The 23174-nt window shown below is 35.8% G+C and overlaps 1 protein-coding gene across 1 annotated transcript in view; it reads left to right on the forward strand.

Annotated features, from left to right (window-relative positions):
* The window catches only part of TMEFF2 (transmembrane protein with EGF like and two follistatin like domains 2), a 250969-nt gene extending 228784 nt beyond the window's left edge, over nucleotides 1–22185 (forward strand). Inside the window, exons 8-10 of the mRNA XM_017500663.2 lie at nucleotides 15904–16027; nucleotides 18327–18485; nucleotides 21796–22185. Coding sequence (XP_017356152.1) covers nucleotides 15904–16027; nucleotides 18327–18485; nucleotides 21796–21892 — 380 coding nt within the window. The 3' untranslated portion in view covers nucleotides 21893–22185. The remainder of the gene's footprint in view (nucleotides 1–15903; nucleotides 16028–18326; nucleotides 18486–21795) is intronic.
* Nucleotides 22186–23174: the final 989 nt, after the last annotated feature.

The raw sequence follows: 23174 nt of genomic DNA on the forward strand, positions 1-23174 counted from the left end.
CCACAATACTCCTTAGCTTGGCATACAAAATCCTGCATATTAAGGATCTCAGTGACCTCTCCAACTTCATTTTATCCCTCTCTCCACAATACCTGGCACATTCTCTGTTCTAGCCACAATGCTGTTTCCTGGAACACCTTTTCCTGTATTAGTCTTTCTCTCTGTGTTCACTCAGTCAGAAGCTCTTCCTGGGCTATCTCTAACCAGCTCTTTCTCAGCCTTCCTTTTCTCAACATGATTTTCATCACCCCACTAAATAGTCTCCCACACTACTATTCTGTATCTGAGCACCCTATTTTTCTCTGTAACATTTCTAATTTAGATGTTGGTTTTTGTTTCTGTCTATTGCCTATCTCACTTTCTAATATGCATGCTGTCCCAGAGAGAAACTGCCTATTTAACTCACCACTGTACATACTATATCTGTAGTATTTGACAAATACAAGAAAACCAGTCAATATTTTAAGTTAATGAATATATTGATGTATTAATTAGGTGTGGGTAGGATCAAGCTCTAGTAAATTCAGAAACCTCATGAGAGAAAACATGTTTCTTACCTTCTTGGATCCAAAGAGCTACACGGTCACACATCAAGAACCAAAAGTTGTGGGTTGCTATTGACAATATTAATCAAAGCAAAAGTGAGGGCCTTTGTTTGATTTATCAATGTCATACTTCGCTCCCAACTCTGGACATATCTATTTTGTGCTTTTTCTGTTTCAAAATAAATAGTTCTCTACAGGCCCAATTCTAAATGTTAGCTGTTTTACTTTTATGAACAAGGTAGACATTTGACTCTTTCCAAATTCAAATTTGTACATGTTTTATAACCCCTATTGATTTCTTGAGTGTTTAACTATGTACTTAGAAAGGAATGTAATTATATACCTAGAGTGTGTTAAGCCTGTTAAAGGGTAAACTAATACAATAAGATCACAAGCTACCATTTAGTTAATAACTAATCTCCAACCCTAAATGATGTCCAAGTGAAAGTAAACTGTTTAGACTCACACTGGATTCTTAACTGTTTCTAAAGTAGTTGTTTTGAACTCCAGTTATTACTTACTAGAAATTAAGGAGGTACCAGAGGCAAGTTAGTTGTTCAAAACTGGGAAGAAAAAAAAGGAATCTGTAGCAATTTAAAATACTTGGGAAATGATTTGTCCTAGATCCAAAAAGATTTGCACTTAACTGAAAAATAACATTTCAAATGCAAGAACATTTAATTTTCAATTTTCCTTAATGGAGTACTCTAAAATTCCTTCCCTCTTAAACAAAAGATGCCAAAAATAAATTCTAGCATTTTCTTAATGAGTCAGAATTCCATATGAACCTCAGTTATTCAGGGATTCTGAAAATGCAGATAATGTAAAAGATCATACTTTAGACATGAACTGGAATCTTTTTGCTAAGGTCATTGATGTCAGTTTGCTACTTGATCCCTTGCTTCTTTCTAATAGGTAGAATGTAGCATCATTTGTTCTATGACATAGTGAATAATGTAAGATGACTGCTTTTGTCATGAGTTAATAAATCAAAAAGAAATGCAGCTGGGTGTGGTGACTCACGTTTGTAATCTCGGCGCTTTGGGAGGCTGAGACAGGTGGATCACCTGAGGTCAGGAGTTCAAGACCAGCCTGGCTAACATGGTGAGAACCTGTCTCCACTAAAAATACAAAAATTAGTCAGGTATAATGACACACACCTGTACTCGGGAGGCAGAGGTAGGAGAATCACTTGAACCTGAGAGGCAGATATTGCACTGATGCAGTGAGCCAAGATCATTCCATGGCATTCCAGCCTGATAAAACAGAGTGAGACTCCATCTCAAAAACAGAAGGAAGGAAGGAAGGAAGGAAGGAAGGAAGGAAGGAAGGAAGGAAGGAAGGAAGGAAGGAAGGAAGGAATGCAGCCCTTTCTAAAATGTTTTCCCCTCCCCTCAAAAAAGTAATTATTCTTTACTGTCATTATTAGCATCCACATCAGCTCTTAAAAACATAATTTTGGGGTGGCAAATGCAATGAACCACAGGTACTTCAATATAAGCTTAAACTAAGGTGATCATACAATTTATCATTCAAACTAGGAAACTTTTGAGAGTAAAACAGGACACCATTAATAATTTATGCTGGGAAAATAGATGTAAACCAAGACTTTCCTGGTCACATCCTAGCTGATACCAGTCTTTCAGCTCACTTTCATTGACTGCATTTGGACTATTAAAAGATATACTTTATCAATATGAGTTTTACTGGTAAACGGTTGCCAACCATTTACAAACCTTAGTTTTTCTAGGGCTGCCATAACAAAATTACCATGAACAAGGAGACTTAAAACTACGGAAATTTATTATCTTCCATTTCTAGAGGGTAAAAGACTGAAATCAGGCATGAGAAAGATCACACTTGCTCTAAAGTTTCAAAGGCAGAATTCTTCCTAGGCTCTTTCAGCTTTTGCTGGTTCCTGCATGCTTCGGTTTTAGCAGCACATCTCCAATGCCTGCTGCCATTTTCACATGATCTTCCACTTGTGTGTCCTCACTTGGCCTTCTCTTGAGGACATCACTCATGGATGTGGAGCCCACCCTCATCCAGTATGACCTTATTTTAAGTAATTGCTTATTTCTGAATCAGATTACATTCTGAGGTTCCAGGTGAATATGAATTTGGGGAAACACAGATCTACAGTCCACTAGACATAATATTTTACTGATAGAAAAAAAAGTAATTCCAGGCATGGAAAAAACTTGCTTATTGGTATTATTATGTCTCTTTAACAGGTTAAATAGGGGTACAACACAGAAATCTAACCATGGATATTCACATCATTAGAAGTTTTATTTTAGTTAGCAAGTTCGTGACAGTTTTACTCTGCTTAAACACAAAGATACTTGATTCACTGACATGTACCAAAAGATAATTGAGAAATACCAAAAGTCATTAAATTCTTCAGGGGTTATACTGGGTTTAGAAGTTATTTTTTAGCTAAAACCATAAAATTCTGTCTTAGGGTGATTCCATGACTTTTTTATTGCCAATTTTATTTAGAATGCTAATTTAACATGTCAAAACCACCTTCAGAAATACTCATAGCACAATCAGCTACATTTGTTTCTTAAAATAATTGTGTCTTATTCTTGACTATGAAAAGAGATGGTATACCTTCTAGCTCTTTCATTGAGAATCACTTACACTAATTTGGTCAGGTACCATATGGCAATATTCCAGATTTATAAATTAATCCAAATACACACAATAAATTCTCTCATTGCCATTTCTGGGCCATGACATCATGCAGGAAATATACACAAACTCAACAACATTTGCATATGCTTGACCTTTCACACCATTCATGGATATCCTTCTTGTCTTTTACGATTAGCAACACATTATTGCTCTCCATATTTTTACCTTTTGCTAAAGGAGACTGAAACACATAGGAAATATATATATATATATATATATATATATATATATATATATATAAAACCTGGAAACAATACACAGTCTCTGCCCTAACAGAGGCTATGATCTAGTGCAAAGCTTTCTTGTGTACCCTGAAGAGGTAACAGGTGTGTTAATGCAGCGATCCACCTTAGTCTTCTGGGTGGCTTGGGTGGCTAGAGCCCCAGGCTGATAATGTCCTCTTTTTACCAAAAACTCAACCTATTTTTTTGTATGTATGGTGACGTGAAAAATTTGGAGATGCCATGATCCGATGCAGTGTTTCCCAGAATGAAGTCTGACGAAATAGTCCCAAAAATGTTCCTCCAAAGAGCAAGGAGGTTCCACTGAGAAATTAGCCTAGGAGCACGACATAAAGCTTGTCCCCTCCTGGTATCTCACCATGTAAGTTCACCTTTTAAGGGCTCTGAGAAAAGCAGCAATAAAGAAACCCATATAACTTAGTTTAATCCACTCTATCCCAAATTTATTTGCCTACAGAACACCTTTTTCCATGAAGTCTGCTACAGAAGTAACCATGCATCAGCAGGGCTCCCCTCAGGAAAATCTGGCCTAAAAAGCATGCCCTATGTCCACAAGGCCTGCAATTTAGAAGCACAGGTGGCCATTTTTCCTGCCCCATGAAACCAGATATTCCTCACCTGCTGCCTCTTGCATTCTGCTGTCAATACCCATTCTTTGTTTTAGTGTCATTTATCTTGGTTGCCACAGTGCCACAAATAGTAATTTGGCTTCCAATTATTTTCCTCTATTTGTCTTCTTAACTGCCCCTGTTACCTTTCTTATGACTTCATCTTTTCCACAGACTAGCTGAGCTGATATAGATATCACCAGTGGCCCAATGCTCCTTTACTCCCATCTGTAAATTGAAGCAATTATAAACATTGGTATAATCTGCACCTTTTCTCAGCTGTGTTATCAGTTCCTGTATTCAAGAGGATGTTTCATTTGCTTTCACGCAGTGGGTTCTTGTTGTCAATTCTGTTAGTTATCTGACAGAGTCATTAAAGAAGCCTGGAGATTTGAAAAAGTTGGTCTCCAAATACCTGAGAATTGACAAAAATCTAGAAATCCCTCACAGATGTTGGCACTTGTTAGAGGCACACAGCCCATTCATGGAGTGGTGTGTTCTCAAAAGAGACAAAGACAATCTAAAACAAAGTGAGTCTTCCAAGCTGACTACAAAAGGTAAGGAAGGCTTGGCAGGCTGAAGTCCCCTGAGGACTTCCCATGACATACAAAAGTAGATATGGGAGGAGAAGCGGAGGGAAAAACATGGCTCACACACTCATAGACCACAGCAGAGCCTGGCACTTTATGGAGAGGAGCCAAGATGACCTGGGAACATACAGGTGGGGCACTGTAGGACAGTTATCAGGAGAAGGAAGGGGGATCCAGGGTGCAGGAAAACCTAGCATCAGATAGCCAAAGCATGAGAGAAATAAGAAAAAAATGGTGACTTGCGGTCAGAACTACCAGGCTCCACACTATTTGCATGTCAGAATCACATAGAGTACTTTTTAAAAGATAGATCCAGGCCCCTCAGCTGGCAATTCTGATTGAGGTGATTAAGACCAAAGCCTGGAAATCTAGTTTTCACAAAGGAAGGAGGCAAGTCTGCACTAGAAGAAGAAGCTTTGCCCTTAAAAGGGGAATTTTAGTGCGTTACAATTCGCATTACACTTTCTCCTTAAAATTTGCTATTTGTAAGAGATCATAGTAGAATTGTGTTTATATAAAGCTCAGAAATGTGTATGTCTGTATACATACTTCTGTGTCAGAGCAGTATTCTCTAAGATTCTTTGATGTCCAAATACAGTATTAACTTGCTGTACCTATAAATGCTGCTCAGGTATCTAGGATTGCATAATACCTGCAACTGTGACTATCTACAATGTCTAAACTGGGTAGTTTATTAGTGTTTAGAATTAAATATTAAATTTAAATATTCCTTTTAAATAATATAAAACATTTCTAGCTATTAGAAGCACTTTTACTACCAATTTCATGGAACTTTTTAGTTTCCTTTTGTTTTTATCAGAAGTTCAGTTTTAAACCAGTTTTCATACAGAATTTTACATTACTTCTGGTGTCTTTTGTCAAGCACTTTTGAGACTGTGCTAAAAAAAAAGCCTATTGAAGAGTAGAAGCTATACATCTCTTCCTTAGTTTAGTAAATTATAAAACCGCTCCAGTTCTTTTCAGCTGCTCTTGTAGAAAACCAAACTGATCACTAGTTTTATTTATCACAGTATCATCAAGTGTGTCTGTGCTTCTAATTTTGGTGTTTATCATATATCACCATAAAATACTTTTAAGTATGAGAATAAATGCATAGTTATATTCAAAAGCTGACAAGCAAGGAAAATATTTTATTAATTTAAAATACTAGTTTCTATTTTGAAATTCATTTGCCTATTTTTTGTTTTGTTTTGTTTTTTTTAAATAAAAGTTTTCTTCTGCCCTGAAAAATTTTAATGATCTCACTTCTGGACAATGCTGTACACACAGTGTGAATGGCCAAATTAGAATCTATTAATTCAGAATTGACCGTACATAGTTCCACTGTGATTTTTGAGGTATGACATGCATACAAATGACAATTTTTCCACCTAAAACTAAAATTCCCATACTTCAATCCTTAAAGAAGGTGGTAAATTCTTCCTTTCAGAATCACACACATCACTGGCTAACAGAAGAGATATCATTTTAAAAATTCCTTGATCTGTTCCTTTCTCCATTAGCCTCACTGGAAGCTGCGGAAAGATGAAACCACACCCCCTTCCCTGGCTTCATTTCTCCAGGATCTGCAGCCACTTCCCACTGACAGATCTTCTTTCATACGGCAGTTCTTACAGTCCCCTCGGTTGTTTCTGACATGCTTTCCTCATCTACAAAAAGTTATTCCATGAAGCAAAGTTAAGATCCCTTTTGTGCTGCTTTAACTTTTGGATATTTTTCTGGAAGCTTCCCAATATCAGTAAAGAAACCTAGGGAAACATTCCTTTATTTTCAAAACTATGTGTTTTGCTCTGTGCTACATACAAAGTTTTTTCTTCTTTTAATCAGATATATTATCAGCCTTTAAAAGGGAGTTTCTGAACTAACGTGTCACACAGACAAGTGTGAAAATTTGGTTTGGAGGGTTCCAGAATAGGAGAGTGGTTTAGCAGTGAGCCCAGACTGAGGAGACAGAAGAGAACATCACAGAAGCTCCTTACAAGAAATAATGCCCATGATGAGACCTGAGTGATGAGCCAGACTCAGGTAGATGAAAGGGGAGAAAAGTGAGAATTTCAGGCAAAGGGAATAGCATATGGAAAGTCCCAGAGGGGAGAGAGAAATTTCATATGATGAGTGTAGGAAGATGCAAAAGAATTGCAAAAGGTGAGAATGAAGAAGCCGGGATTAGATTCTGAATTGCCTTCTGAGTATTGTTAGCATTTGACTCATTACAGGAATAATGAGGAATAACTTGAGAATTATTTCTTTGGGAGGTTTTAAAGGCTATTATAATGTACTCACATCTCCCTTCTAGAAAGATCACTTTGACTCTAGTGTGGAAAATTGATTTTGAGAGGGCAAAATTGGAGGCATGGTGATTTGCTGAAATATGGTCTAACTTTAGTGAGTAGCAGTAGAAATGTGGAGAAATAGACAAATTTGGAAGATATTTAAGAAGTAGAAATCCCAGGACTTGGTGATTTACTCAGTTAATTTAAAAGTAAAACCCAGATTTCTGGTTTGGTCAATGGGTAGATAAATATGCGTGGGATAAGAAGCAGGGGAAGGAAGTGGGAGAAGGATCTGATGAGTTTAAGTTGCCTGGGAGACCCTAGGAATGTTGATACATAGATATGAAACTTCATAAAAGTGTGATCACCTGTCACCTATAAAAAGGCAATCTGGGCTGACTAATTAATATTTGGAAGTCAGAGGCAGTTAAATGACAAATAGAAGCCTTGGGTCAGGATGAGCTCTCTCGGGGAAAATGCTTCAAGTGTGACAAGAGAAGAACCTTAGGGAAGTATCAATATTTAAGGAATCACTTGGAAAATGGGAGCCTACACAATAGCCTATGAAGGAACAACCAGAAAGAACAGAAAGTAGGTGGTATCATGGAAACTCAGGGAAGAGAGGGCTTTAAAAAGGAGGACGTGGTTATCTGCAGCGAATATTATTAAGAGATAGTGACAGCTGAGGCCTGAGAAGAGACAACTAGTTTTAACAACAACAATGTTGTTGGTAACATTGGTCATAGCAATTTCTCTGAAGGGGTGACCAGAGAGCTTCAAGTTAAAGAATGAGGATAAGTAAGTGCAGAAGTGATGAAATGGAGCAGGGACAACGCTTGTAAGTTTCACTGTAAATGGAATAAAGGAGACAAAATGTCTACCAAGGGACATGGATTAAAAAGCCTTTTTTCATTTCTATTTTAAGAACAAAGACATTCGAATGTGTTGAAATGCTGATGGAAAGGAGCAAAGAGTGAGGGAGAGTTGAAGCCGCAGGATAAAAGAGAGATAATTGATGGAGAGCCCTTGAGGATGATGGAGGGATTGAGATTCATGACAGGTTGGCTTTAGACAAGGTGCCACTCATGGGTTAAAAGGCAAAAAAAAATAAAGGAAAGAAAGAAAATAATTGTTATTTTAGAGTAGCAATAGAATCTAGGTGGGAGAATCAGGAGTCATAAAACACAAATGATAAATAAGATATGAAGGCCAGATGTCTTATATTTTAATAAGTTCCTATTATACTGTACATATTACACTGGAAAGAACCCTGACTTCTACCTCAGTTCTATTTACCAGTTGTGTAAATTATTAAGACAAATAATTTAATCTACTTTAACTTAAGTTTCCTAATCTATGAAAAAAAAGGAATTTTATAAATCTACTTTAAAATGCCAGTCACATTTTGATTATGTTGAGTATTAACACAATAATCATCCAGTTGTAAGATTCTCAAGTAATCGAAGACACATTTACTATCGTCTTATCTTAAGAATCAGTTTTCTTGGTTGTTTTTAGGAGGCAATAAGCAAAATCACTGGTAGGCAACCAATAGCTATAGCATATGGATACACGACACATAGCATAGTGTCAGACACATAATAGCTACTCAAGAAATATTCATATAATAAATTACTGAAAGACAGTTTTGGGGTTGTATCTGTTATTCAAACTTTTGCTTTCACTATATTTCAGTAAATGCTCCAGCCTCAATCCTCTTGACTCCCTGCTGATTAGTCATTTCAGGGTTACAGAGAAAAACAGATACGTCACCTGAGAAGCTTTGTCTTGACTATTTATCCATTTCTGCACACACAGCCTACAAAGAAGAAAATCGCTTGGCTCACATGGCCCAGAAGGCTGAATTAGGTGGGACCTGACCTGTTGCTTCTTTCTTTTGTCACTTAGTGTCCTTTTCAGCATTGTCACCAAGGAAGTTCACTAAGAAAGGATGTCCAGATTAACCACAAGCAAATAATTTTGGCCAGAAATGCATAGATTTGGTTCAAGACAAAAAAGAAGAGAATAAGTACATTCTTAGCATAAAATGGCTTCTCACAGCTTTTCCTTTCTCTAAAGTTTATAGGAAACTTTGTCTCCTGAGAGCAGCTTGGAAGTAAGAAGAGATGCTGAGGAGAAAACTCAGTGGGGAGAGCTGTAGCAAATTGCCCCAGATAAGCTTAAGGCACCTCCAGCCCTGGACTCCCAAGAGGCTAATGAACCGTAGATTCCTGCCTCTTCCCAAGGCCTGATATTTACAGAAATGTTGTCAAAGATATCTAAAGTTCCACAAAATATTGTATTTTTTTAAAAAGGTCTTCAAACTAAGTCTACTAAACCGATAGGATTTACCCACTTGCTGAGAGTTAATAGGCTCTTGACTGAGTGGTGAAGTTTGAAAAGAACCACTAAAGACAGAACACAACTTCTCCCAGCGGCCTGCCTCAAAATCCAGGCAGGGCCATTTCTGAGTCAAAAACCAGAGCAAACAACTAGGGAGCTACTTGTTTGCTCTTAATAATAAATTTTTCTGAGGTCCAGTATTTCTAACTAAATCTCTGTGAGCCTTGTTATGCCAAATTACTGAATTATAATTGTATTTGGATGTCATAAGTGAAAATGTTGCATACAAGTTTTTCTCCCAAAATTTTACAAATTTTTCAGTATTTATCTGTGTAAATATATTACAAGTAGAAACTGAGTTAATAAAAGCCCATGCAAATAATCATCCACTATTGTTGCATTTCAATTACTCCAGTCCCCAAATTACTATGTATATTTCAGATACTGGTACTTTTTCCAATCTAAATTCTAGCAATTCCTGAATCATGTCATCATGGCCTTGCCTAAGAATGCAGTAACATGAAAATTAGTTTTCTTCCACTTTTTAAATTTTGTGTCCAAAAAGAATATTTATAGTATGTGCAAGCAGTGATAAGGATAATCACATTTCACATTATATATGAGTACCTATCAATCATGGGATAAAGAGGAATTTCTGTTTATTTGCATCCATCCTGTTCCCAACCCATACCACTGCCTTACTAGCAAAGTTTCTGATACAAGTAGTTTCAATTATTTTTCTGAAGAAATGGAATAATGTCGAACTTGCAGAAGAAATGTTAAATTTGTAACAAGAATGCTGAAAGACATGGTCTCTGTTTTGAACAGTTGATTTCCAAGTCTTTAACAGAGATTAAATAATAAGAATGTTATGACTGAGTCTCTGCTCTTCATAAAACTTGAAAATTGATTATTCCTTACATTCTCTGTGTCCCTCATGCTAGGCTGTCACTTTTAGCTAGCATTCTTATTTGAGCCTATGTCCCAGAAGCTTTATAAAAGAGAGACTCTTCTCATCTACTCATCTATGCCTTGAAGAAACTATGACAGCAGGTGAGGCCATTGTGGAATCTGTTAAGTTGCAGAAACTCAGACTGCATTACATTCAGAACCCATTCAATAGGAATGCTTTTCTAGTCTTTAAAAAACTTCGATTGCAACTCAAGCTAGCTATGAGGTTTTATTGCCTCGTATGTGTATACCTGATAAGATAAGGAGAGGAAATCATAAGAATTGAATATCTTCTTTGAAACCAACTCTAACCAACAATGGGAACAATCATGACTTTATTTCTATATTCATAATTTATTTCTGTCTCAGGCACAATGTAAATATAATAAGAACAAAATAGTTTTTCCTTTTCCAGTTAAATAAAAATAGTTTCATTTTGCTTTGGAGATATGGCAGTAAGTAGGGGAAGGGTAAAATTAAGTAATTACAAAAGCTGTCCAAGAATATGAATATTTCAATACTGGAGTTTCCCTCTAATGTCATTACATATAAAAATAGCAAGATTACATAAACACATTCAAAATGGAAAATTTTGGTTTTCTATAAAAGTATCATACATTTTGTGGGCCCACAGCAAAAGATAGTTGGATAGATAAACCAAACTGTAATACTCACATGCACGTGCATGTCAAGATCATATGGAAGGTTAAAGCATGATTTTTAAAATTGAATTGAGGTCCACTAAACAAAAGAAAGGCAATACACTACATAGTAAAGGTCCTCCATGCTAGAATGTCTGAATTATAGACATAGTTGAAATTTAAGTTACTTTATACCCTTTCAAAAGGTAACATATCCCATAATTTAAAGCAAAAGTAATTTATTTTGTTTAATGTATATAAATAATATCTCTATTTCTCTACATCTTTCTCCTAGCATATCAAAAATGATATTTTATAATAAATGTTAGTAAATATTATTAATTTATCATAAGTAAATATTAGCAATAGAAATCAATGTTTCTTTCAGAATTCAATGAACTTATAATTCTGAAATAATCTAATTGATATACATGAACAGTCTACAGCATCCCTTAGAAACGGCAACGCAGCTCCTTTCAATGCCACCAGCAGCCCACAGCTTTACAAGGGAACACATTCTCCTGTTGAACAGCTCTGGTTGTTTAAAAATATACAGTGGAGATCTGCCCCTCTAAAACATTCACTAAATTCTTGATGTTTCCTCTAGTTTAGGATCTTTCTAAATTTACTCAGAAACCCTTGCACAGAATCAGACTCCTCTGGACCAATCAGTGGCCTAGGAGTTTGTGTACATTTGAAAAAAAGGCCTGATTAAAGTGGGCCATTACCAGAGAAATATCATTTGACCAGCCCCCAAAGGCCACCCAGCCTGTAGTGCCCAATGGGTAAGGGTCTAGTTCTCTGGTCTATACAGCAAAAGTTTGAACTTACAGAATTCAGAATTGAGTGGGATGAAGAAAGTTGACATGTGACCCCCTTCAAATAATGAACAGAAATTTGGAACTAGTCAGTTCACTCAAATGAAATATGTAACTGTTAAATGGGTAAGATATTCATACTGTTTTGTCAAAGTCATTCCAATGTGAAGGCTACATAGAAGTCGAATTATTTCAAGAATGAAACAATTAGTAGAGCATCAGAATAAAAGAAATGGGTTAACTGAGTAAATATTCAGTAGCTTCAGAAACTAATAACCTGGTGCATCTATCTCTGTACCTGGGATTCTGGGTTTGCTAGTTCAGCTTGGTTTTTTAAGACACATCAGCTTGGGCTGGGTACAGACTCATGACTGTAATATCAGCACTTTGGGAGACCAAGGCAGGTGGATCACTTGAGGCCAAGAGTTCACAACCAGCCTGGCCAACGTGGAAAACCCTCATCTCTACTAAAAATTTAAAAAATTAGCTAGGGTAGTGACACCAACAATGGGGACAAGCTACTATGGAGGCAGAGACATGAGAATCACTTGAACCCTGGAGGTGGAGGTTGCAGTGAGCTGAGATCATGCCACTGCACTCCATCCTGGGAAATAGAGTGAGACTCACTCTCAAAAAAAAAAAAAAAAAGAAAGAAAAAAAGACATACCAGCTTGGAGAACACAGGGATAGATAATACAACTTAACCCTCAGAACTTCTTTGGCCAAGCTTTAATCTTTGTCCAAAGGGAAACACTCTTTCTTTAGAAATGTGGGTAGATTTTGTCAAGTTTTACACTGTAATAGCTCTGCTTTGATCCATAATGTGTTCCTTTGATAGATTAATTCTCTAAACAACATCTTATTTTCAGCTTTTTAGGGAAAGGAAGACAGGGGCAATGGTAAACACACACACACACACACACACATACATACTGGACTGTATTGATTTAGTCTGAACTGCTAAATCTGTCTTTGACCCCTTTCTACCCACTTAACAATTCTTGAGTTACAGTAAGGTAAGGCCTCACCATTTGCCATTCTCTGTCTCTTTTGCTTTCTCTGTTTCTTTCCCTGCGAGCACCAGGGTAGAAAAAATATGTGTAGCTGTGTTATAGAACAGCCCAGGTCAATAGCTCTTAACTGAAGTGTTGACTAGCAATGGGCATGCAGTCCTATCAGCTCTGCTGCAAATAACTCAGATTATATCAGAAATTGTTTCTTAAAAGGGTCAGGAACTATCTAGAACAAACCATTTGTAAACATTTAAACAGGAAACTAGTGGAGGATTTTAAACAGAGACATGAAGAGTTTCTACCATAGCTTCTTATCTATTTTAGTAGAAGGAGCACCACCCTTACATTAAACCTCATTTTAAATGGAGGAGAGAGAAATCGATGTCTAAACCATAAGCTACTGAAAGAAACATGCAGACTTCCAGATATACATAATTTTTATATAATTTAAAATGTTTTAATGCTTTGTTATTGCTTAATACCTACTATACGTAAATATTAAGATCACAAGCACTATGGTTCATATACATGTTTGTTTGGATATTAGATTTCTGTGTTTCTACTCTTCTAATATACTAAAATCTCATTTCTAAAATATGTGTATTGCATTACTAGCAGTGGTTGTATATTCAGGTTTTCAATCAACTGGTTTACTTGGTTGGATTGACTATAAATTTGTTGACATATATTGATGATTCTTCATTTTCTTGCCCAGAGATCATTTCTTCTGCTCATTTATTTTCAATCTCTCTGCTTTCTTATTTGACAGTATCCTATGAGCAGCATAACAGAGCACTCCAAGCTCATAAGAAAAGTGTAAACTAATTAGCAGGTTTTACGATGGAAACTATTCCCTGCCCATGTGATTACCCTGGCTGGATAATGAACTTTGTGAAAATATCCATCTCTTACTACACTAAGGCAACAGCCTCATTCAAACAAGCTCTTACTTTTCCCTTAGACTTCAGTTTGTAATTGTGAATATGGCACAAGCCCAGAAACAGTCAGTATGGGGTGAGGTACAGGGTTAAAAATAAAATAGCCTAAAACCTGGATTTCCACTTAATAAATTCTTGATCTTCTTTGCAACTGACAGAAAGAAAAATAGGCCTAATAAGATATGTTTGAAAAATACTATAGCTGAAAAGAAAGTGAATAACTGAAATTTAGGGAAGTCACAGAAAATTTCCCTGCATGCAGGTGTTCAGAAGCACTGAGGGGTTACTAATGAACCCTAAATAGAAGCGTTGAATAGTTTGTTATGGGAAGAAGGTCCAGAAATAAAAGTGAAAATCAGAGAACAGGTTCATTACAGCAGCAGAGTGACTGACAAACCCCACTGCTAACACCTCCTCTAAACAGCGGGTGCATGGTTTGATCGCTCTGGTGTGTAGCCCCTGGCCCTGGAACAGAATGAACACAGCCTCCTCCATGGGTTCACAAACTGCCCTGCTTCCATTTTGGTCACACGTTCCCGTGTGGGAAATTTCACCCAACACTACCCACACCAATTTTGGTGTATTTGCTTACTGCAACTGCACTTACTACCAAAAACATCATGCCACAACATTCCAAAGTAACTTCAAAGAAGAGGGAAGAAATCAAAAAAGTTCTATACATTCTTAGTTTTCTCCATGGAAGTAGTTTTAATAGCAGTTATCAATGTGGAAATATTGTAATGCAAACAAAAAAGTCACCAACCATCCTAGCTAAAGGGACACAGATAAGAAACAAACTAATAATTTTAATGTCACCCACAGGCTCTCTAGTATATTGGTGGCAAATCCCATACAAGCTTGGGTGTGTAACTTAAAATATTGTCCATCATAATGATGCATTTAATATCTCTGCACAAGAAAGCACTATACATATTTAACAACTTATTTCAAACTTTAATATTTTGCAGATGGCATCTGGATCTTAAAGATGTATAGATTTTTGCAGCTCTGTTGAATCATAAATAATACATTTGTCTGATTCACTAATACCAGAGGCATGTTTTATCTCCTGATGAATATGGTTATCACCCATAATTTTAAAAAAAACCTATACCCTTATGTGGAAATAATCCATTTCATAAAAATAGGAATTCACTTGCCCTTTTCTATTACTGCTGACTAATTATTGGGGTGTTGAAGAGTACCTTCAAAGTGAAGAGTGTTTTCAGATTGAGGTCACAAAAGCTGTATTTCTCATGTGTTTGGGCAGAAATTTTCAAGAATATCATATTTCAGATTTAGGAAAAACAAAAAAGGCAAAAATTTTATCATAAAATGAACATATAAAGACTCAAAATACACTTAAAGATGGCATTACAAATATGAAGCAAATGTATTTGGACTAACAAAGGTCAAAAAATTCAAATATCTGTAAAAAACATGTCAGAACAAGTAGAATACGTAATGGCAGGCAAAAGGGTTCATTTTAGAATCCAAGTTTATTCTTTATCATACGCTTAGATGTCACATAGCATTGTTAACATAGGCCAAATATTATGCATTTAAATACACTTCCAGTATTCAGTGTATAATGTGTGAATATCTACATAAGTGATTTTGAAATAACATTCTATTCAATAGGTTTATTTTGGCAACAAAAAAATGTATGGATGCTAGTGAAAATCATTTTTGCAATAGATTTTAAAAGGCTGAAAGAATACATTTGTTGAAATTTGCATTAGGCTTGGAAAATGTGTGTTTAGCAATTGAACACAGCCATATTTTAACTTTTAAGCTCTCGTATTGCAAAAGTACCAAGGTATTACAGCAATTTACTCTTAAGGACATTATGTTGGGCTTTGAAATTTAAAAAATAAGATATTTCTTCTTGGAGTATTTCATGATCAATGTACAGTCTGTATGTGAGGAAAATTAAAGCTGTCTGACAACTCATAGAAACACCGCTAGCTGTTAAAGATGTAGAAAATTGCATAAAAGCATAAAAAGCACTGGGTAATTTTGCAATTTCATTTCTAAACACAATTGTAAAGACGTCTGTCTTTCAGTTCTTTCTCCCTCTTACTTCTGAAGCACGGCCCTTTAGTTCTTGCCCTTTTAAATATCTTTGCTTACCATAGCTTTGCTTCTTAATGTACTGGTTGATCTTACCAGGCTAAGAAAGTATTTACAGGGGGTGCTTGCTTTTATCTGTATTCACAGAGAATGCTAACAAATTAGAAGAAAGTGCCAGAGAACACCACATACCTTGTCCGGAACATTACAATGGCTTCTGCATGCATGGGAAGTGTGAGCATTCTATCAATATGCAGGAGCCGTCTTGCAGGTAAATTTTTCCTCTTAAGAATTGTTAATGTAGAAAGTAAATATGTAGAAACCAAAGTATAGCTGTTTATGGAAAATTGGTCGACATTCTTCTTGAATGGGTGATCAGCAGCAACACTTTTATCTGCTTCTTTGTGCATGTATACACACACACACACACACACACACAAGCATTCATACACTAAAGAAACAAAAATTTGTACAACTTACACACTCAAGTACTATATAACATGTTACTGAACTCTTCTAGTAGAATTCAAAATTGTACTTTGTGCATTATAAGCTCTTTAAAGGTACAAGTTCCTCCATATTATCACTCTTTCTCCTGAACACAGAATAGTACTTGTCATATGTCATGTGCTCAATAAGTACTTCTCAGACAAATGAATGGATAAAGCCTAATGTATATTCGATAACATTGTTGCTTCTCAGAGGTCATCTTTTCCTAAGTCCTTCCAGTCTTCTCATAAATATCATCAATCCTTGTTTTGCCAGGCATTTACTATTTTCTATAGATCTGCTCTCCCCTAGAGCCTTGCAAAGTAAGATCATTAGCCGTACTCCCACAGTTTCAAACTTAGTAGAGACACAAAGAAATTGCATATCTGGATTTAGTTTATAAATATTAATACTGGCCGGCCACGATGGCTCACACCTGTAATCCCACACTTTGGGAAGCTGAGGTGAGAGGATTACCTGAAGGCAGGAGTTCAACACCATCTTGCACAACAAGGAGAGACCCTATCTCAAAAAAAAATTAAAAATTAGCCAGGCATGGTGGCATGCCCTTGTAGTTCCAGGAACTATTTGAGAGCTGAGGTGGGATGATCCCTTGAACCCAGGAGTTCAAGCCAGCAGTGAACTAAGATCACACCACTATACTCCAGCCTGGGCAAATGAGCAAGACCCCATTTCTTATATATATATATATATATATATATATATATATATATATATTTGTTTAAATACTTGCTGTGTATTCATGTCTAAAGCATAATTATTTCAGAGATGGCAAAGCCAAAATGAAAACATTTTTATTTACATTAAGTACAGGGGATATATGATGAAATAGGTTGTATTTCGATTTACAACAGAAGGTATCTCTCTCTCTCGCTCGCTCTCTTTCTCTCTTCCTCCCTCCCTCCCACTCCTCCTCTCTGCCAACCGCCCCCCCCCCCCACTTCCAACTAGTACTGTCTTCCTTTCATGATTTCCCTCCACAAAATATACTAGCACAGGCCTTCAACTGAAGTCAGGCAGAATGAACAAACCTGAGAAGTTACTCCTGTTACCTTCTCACTCCCCCGTAGTGTCATTATTATTAAACCCTTCCTGGTGGAGAGAAGAAAATTCTCAGGATGTAGTTATGAGAAATTCAAAGTGAAGTAATAGACTAGTTTCACAAAATCAATGACGTGTTGATCTCCTTTAAGTATTATTATTATTTTTTAAGATGGGGTTTCACCATGATGGCCAGGCTGGTCTTGAACTCCTGACCTCAAGTGATCCACCCACCTTGGCCTCCCAAAGTGCTAGGATTACAGGCATGAGCCACCGCGCCTGGCCTAAGTATTATTTTTTATGAGCTGTTTTCTCATTTCATTGACACATGTTAATTTTCATAGGTAGATTGTCTACCTGAGCTTTCCATGAGGGTTAAGTGAGAGAGGCAACATTCATCCTCAGATGAACAATACCTCATCTTATTTTGCAGAACTATATTGCCTACATTATACTTACATTTTTCTAACAAAATTTGACTCTATCATCAGCAGATGATTTTTTTGACCAGCAAATTACTCATCCTGTAACTCTGATCCTAATATTTCTCAACATTTATTCTGACAATGGCATAGAGAATGTTTCATCCAAAACAAATAGACTAATTTTTGTGCCCATGTCATCAGAAACAAATATTTTTTCAAGTAAACATGTTGACTTAGGTTGATTAAAGAGCAAATTAAAATGTAAAGCTTACCTTTCAGAAAATATAGAAATAACAGTCATCCCTAGACATATATTATCTCTATATATTATTATCAAAAATAAATTATCTAGTAATCCTCCTATGTTTGAAATTATTATCATAAATACAAAAAGAACCCACATATCTTATAGCCGACAAATACAAAGAAATCTTGTTGTAAATAAGTAGTTGAGAGCCATAACCTCAATGTAGTATTTTTATTTACAAAGGGAAATAAAGAGCCCTAATTTTGTGATGAAAATAAATGCCTATCGATCAACTATAAAAATGAATGCAGCAGCTACAGGTAACTGGGCACTATAATTTCTTCCAGGTGTGATGCTGGTTATACTGGACAACACTGTGAAAAAAAGGACTACAGTGTTCTATATGTTGTTCCCGGTCCTGTACGATTTCAGTATGTCTTAATCGCAGCTGTGATTGGAACAATTCAGATTGCTGTCATCTGTGTGGTGGTCCTCTGCATCACAAGGTCAGTCACAGCACTTGGTAGCTACCCAAATAAAGGGTTACCTTGTTCCTCCTTTTTTAAATCAGATTCCTCTGAGTTGAGTTCCTTCATGGACTGTGCAGCCATTTCTCTATGAGTCCTATGTCCTTACCATAAGAGTATTTGAATAGACAATGGAGTGGTACAATACCATATTGGGGTGGTACAAATTGTTTTCCTTAATTTTGCCTGATGATAAAGATTATTGATTTTACCTGCCAGAATTAGTATCCTTTTCTACCTGGATCAATATCCTTATGTACATGGATCAGTTTTGACATATCTTGGTATAATAACAAATACATTTTTATCTTAGGATGAAAAAATAGCTTTCTGTCACAAAATGCAGAAGCATATATAGTTGTACTTTTATGATAAATGAAAACCTTAGATACATAGAAACATGCAGCAAATATCACAACAAGCTTTTATGTCAAATTCCCAGCCTAATCAAAAGGTAATTATTTCCTGGAGAATTAGGTTGAAAGATAGGTTTCCTTTAGTTTCAACAGGAAGGAAATCCATCATTAGGTAACAATGCCTGACGCTGGGCTTGGAGTAAAGGAGTAAGCCCAGTACCTGCCTAATTTCATTAGCATGCAAACCAATGGTAACCAAGAATTGGACTTTAAGCCAAATGCATATCATTTGTGTTCTGTATAACCAGAAAAGTCATTGAAGATAGCCCTTACTGACTTGATTTCACTCTTCTATAAAAAATTCCAAGAAAGTTATTAAGATGTTCACCAAACTCACAAGACGTTTAGACTTTCTTCATTTGTGTAGCTCTGAAGTAAATCAGAATGTTTCCCTAACAATTATTTTGAACAGATACAAAAATAAAAGAAAGTATCATATCTTTAGAAAATAAGGGCCATAATACATTTTAGTATGGTATTGCACTATCTTCTTTAAGGACAAGTGTGGCATTTGCTCTTGAAAAAGACAAAATATGGTTCATAAATCCTCGCCTGGCCTAAAGGCTTAAGGGAAGATCATTGACTAGAGCTTTGGGCTGCTCTAAGCCGAGATGAGTTCATCAACTCGACTCTCACGTTTAGATGCCAAGTGAGTCAATGGATTATATTAAATTCTGGGGAACATAAAATAACAAGAAAGCAAAAATACTGCATATAAAAAGACAAAGAAAAGAATCTGAAACACAGAAAACTGTGCCATATGACTGTGATATCTAGCCAATATCAGTCCATGAAAAACAAAACCTATATTTAATGAATATAATCTCAACAATTTGATTGCTACTTCGACTACTGACACAAATACAAAACTATAAATATTTTAGATGTTTTCAATTCTGTCATGAATCACAGCAGCATTCCTGTACATAATAAAAACAGCTGGAATATATAGGGTCCTTTCCTCACCAAGATTTATGTAAGTATACATTATGTGTGTATATCATATATGTGTATACACGTATATACACACACACATATATATATACACACATTTAATAACATTACAAAGAAGGAACAATTATCTCCAGTTTCAAGATAGAAACCCTGAGGTAGAAGTTGGCAAATTGCTGACTTCACACAGCTGAGCAGCAAAGGCAGAAATGGTGTCCAGGGTGCCTAGTGCCGGAACCTGGACACTCCACCGTACTCATACTGCCCTGCGTCTGGTAAGGATTTTGTGTATTCTGATGCTCAAGATTATCTAAACTGAGCTCCAAATTAGAGTAAGCTATTTTTCCAAGGCATGTGGCCTTATTCATTTTCTGTGTTATAATAAAATAAAACCTATCCTCAGTGTATTTGCTTTTGAGGCAGAGACATAGCACATAAACTAAATTAGTATTTTGTAATACCTTTTACAAATCTGTTTAAGACCACTAAACCTTCTAGAGCAAACTAAATTAGTATTTTGTAATGCCTTTTTCAAATCTGTCTTAGGACCACTAAACCTTCTAGAGCCTTTCCAGGATTCATACTAGTCAATAAAGCACAACAATTCCCAGTGTGGATTCATTTCACTCACTTGAAAACATTCTGCTCTGAAACCAGACTTTCCAACTAGGCTATCTCTCCCCAAACCCCAGAAATCCTACTTTCCTGATGACCTGGACACCTTTGTCTGTCAAGACCTATTTTAATATAGGTCTTGCTAAAATATTTACAAAATTGCACCAAACCGAGGTCCTCTCATTTCCTTTGATTTTTAGTCTTCCTCATCTGGTCTCACCTGTCTTCTACATGTCTCTACTGGCTCCTTTCCTTCTTCTTATTTTCTTTTTTTAAAAATTCTTTTCTCTTTTTCTTTACTATTTTAGCCAAACACCTGCCCTCCTCCTAAACACCACGTGTCACAAAAAAATATGGACATTTGGAGACATGTTTCAAAATGAAAAGAGTTGCCCTGTTGAGAAGTTGGATTTTTGATCTTTTTATCTCTAGCTCCCATTTGCTGGGAATGTGATTTCTGCTCCATGTTCACTTTAACAGACCTATCCTCCCTCTAAAACTCTACATATATATATTTGTATACACAAACATACACACACACATATATATATACATAACCACACATATACACACATGATATACATGATATATGTGTAATATGTTATATTTATACACTTTTATATATTCTGATACTTCATAGATTATTATAATAGAGTTTTATATGAACTTTCTATTATTCTCATTTGCATAGCCAAAGCATTGTTTGTTACAAGAGAAAAAAATACTAGATCAGAGATTTTCAGATAATTTAACTGAATATTAGATTTTTATAGATGCTAAATAATTGGTACAAATTTATGTCCTTAATTTATACTGTTAATGTACAAAAATGATACTAGGCTGGTCCAAAACAATATTCTTTTCCATTGCATATCAGATATTAACAATTGGTTCATTCTCTGGTTTGATAGGATTTAAACTCATAACACTGAAAAGTCAATATAGCATTCATTCTTAGGACATTTAAAATATAAAATTGTTGAAGACCTTTAAAGTGAGATAAAAGGGCTCACGACTTGCTTGACTGCATTATGCTGAGTCATTCTTTGTGCCTTAATGAGTAAGCAGTTAAGGACAAAGTAAATGTCTTCCTCTTCAACTTCTGCCTCTGTTCAATTCTCAATAGAAGCATAAAGATAACTGCGCAGAGAAGCAAAATAATAACTCTTCCAAAATAATTTGAGCTTCTACTAATAATAAATTTTTTCACCTGAAATATTTTAATAATTTGCTTAATCCATAGCTTCACTCTGTAGGACCAAGGTAATAGCATTGAACTAAGATTTATCAACTTTCCAACTTTCTAGGAAATGCCCCAGAAGCAACAGAATTCACAGACAGAAGCAAAATACAGGGCACTACAGTTCAGACAACACAACAAGAGCGTCCACGAGGTTAATCTAAAGGGAGCATGTTTCACAGTGGCTGGACTACCGAGAGCTTGGACTACACAATACAGTGTTATAGACAAAAGAATAAGACAAGAGATATACACATGTTGCCTTGCATTTGTGGTAATCTACACCAATGAAAACATGTACTACAGCTATATTTGATTATGTATGGATATATTTGAAATAGTATACATTGTCTTGATGTTTTTTCTGTAATGTAAATAAACTATTTATATCACACAATATAGTTTTTCTTTCCCATGTATTTGTTATATATAATAAATACTCAGTGATGAGAAAAAATTGGCATTCTTAAATTTGCGGTATCTCATAACTGTAAATATAATCAGACTAGTTCAATCTGGACAGCTACCAATATTTCACGTTTCTCTTCATCTTGAGATAGCACGTTAGTTTGTACAGGACTCAGTGGCTAGGTTTTGAGTGATTCCAAGATCAAGGGAAATGATAGTTATTGGAAAAGAGAAAAAATAATTTACTTTATATCGAGTGAGGATAAAATATTTTGGATCTTTGAATCATCTCTATTTCATCAACTTTCTTCCCTGGTCTTCCATTTTCATCCCTAGAGCAGAAAAATCTCTGGCATATAAATTAAATAAAAGAAGAAGGGGAGGGAAAGTGTTTCATAACTCATAAAGAAGAGGGAAAGAAGGTATTGGTTTTTATTGGAGAAGAAGCTTAGAATCCCCCAGTTAAGTGTATATATCCGAAGGACCCGGAACAAGTCACTTATTAGGTATACACAGAGTGGCAAAATATATTCCATTTAGGTGGGTGGAATTACAGGGGAAAAATATAATAACACCATTAAATGTGAAACACCAAAATTGTGAATTCTCAAAAGCACCATACTATATTTATAGTATATCGTTCTTTGAAAAGAAGTTAGAATCACAACCAATACCCCATGAATAGCTTTATGGCAAATGGAGCACCATGATTTGAAATGGAACTAAGATGATGACAGTATTTCATGAAAACAGAGATATGTTTTGAGCATATTTAAATGGTGAGGTAAGAAAGAAAATCCCATAGCATCTGAAAGACCTCACTGGGAAGTTGGTATGGATTTTTGTTTGATTTGTGCATACAAATAGGTATTACAACTTGGTTTGGAAAAAATAAGCTGTGAAAATTCTCAAGGAATAAGATGAAAATAAGTCAATTATTATCATTTAGCTCTGCAAAGCTTTTCATGGCTAACACAGTAAATTTAAATAAAGCTCTCTTTGTCTCCTTCAAATAACCTGTGCGTGGACTTTAAAAAA

Source organism: Cebus imitator, unplaced genomic scaffold, assembly GCF_001604975.1.
Source record: "Cebus imitator isolate Cc_AM_T3 unplaced genomic scaffold, Cebus_imitator-1.0 Scaffold268, whole genome shotgun sequence".
Taxonomy (NCBI): Eukaryota; Metazoa; Chordata; class Mammalia; order Primates; family Cebidae; genus Cebus; species Cebus imitator.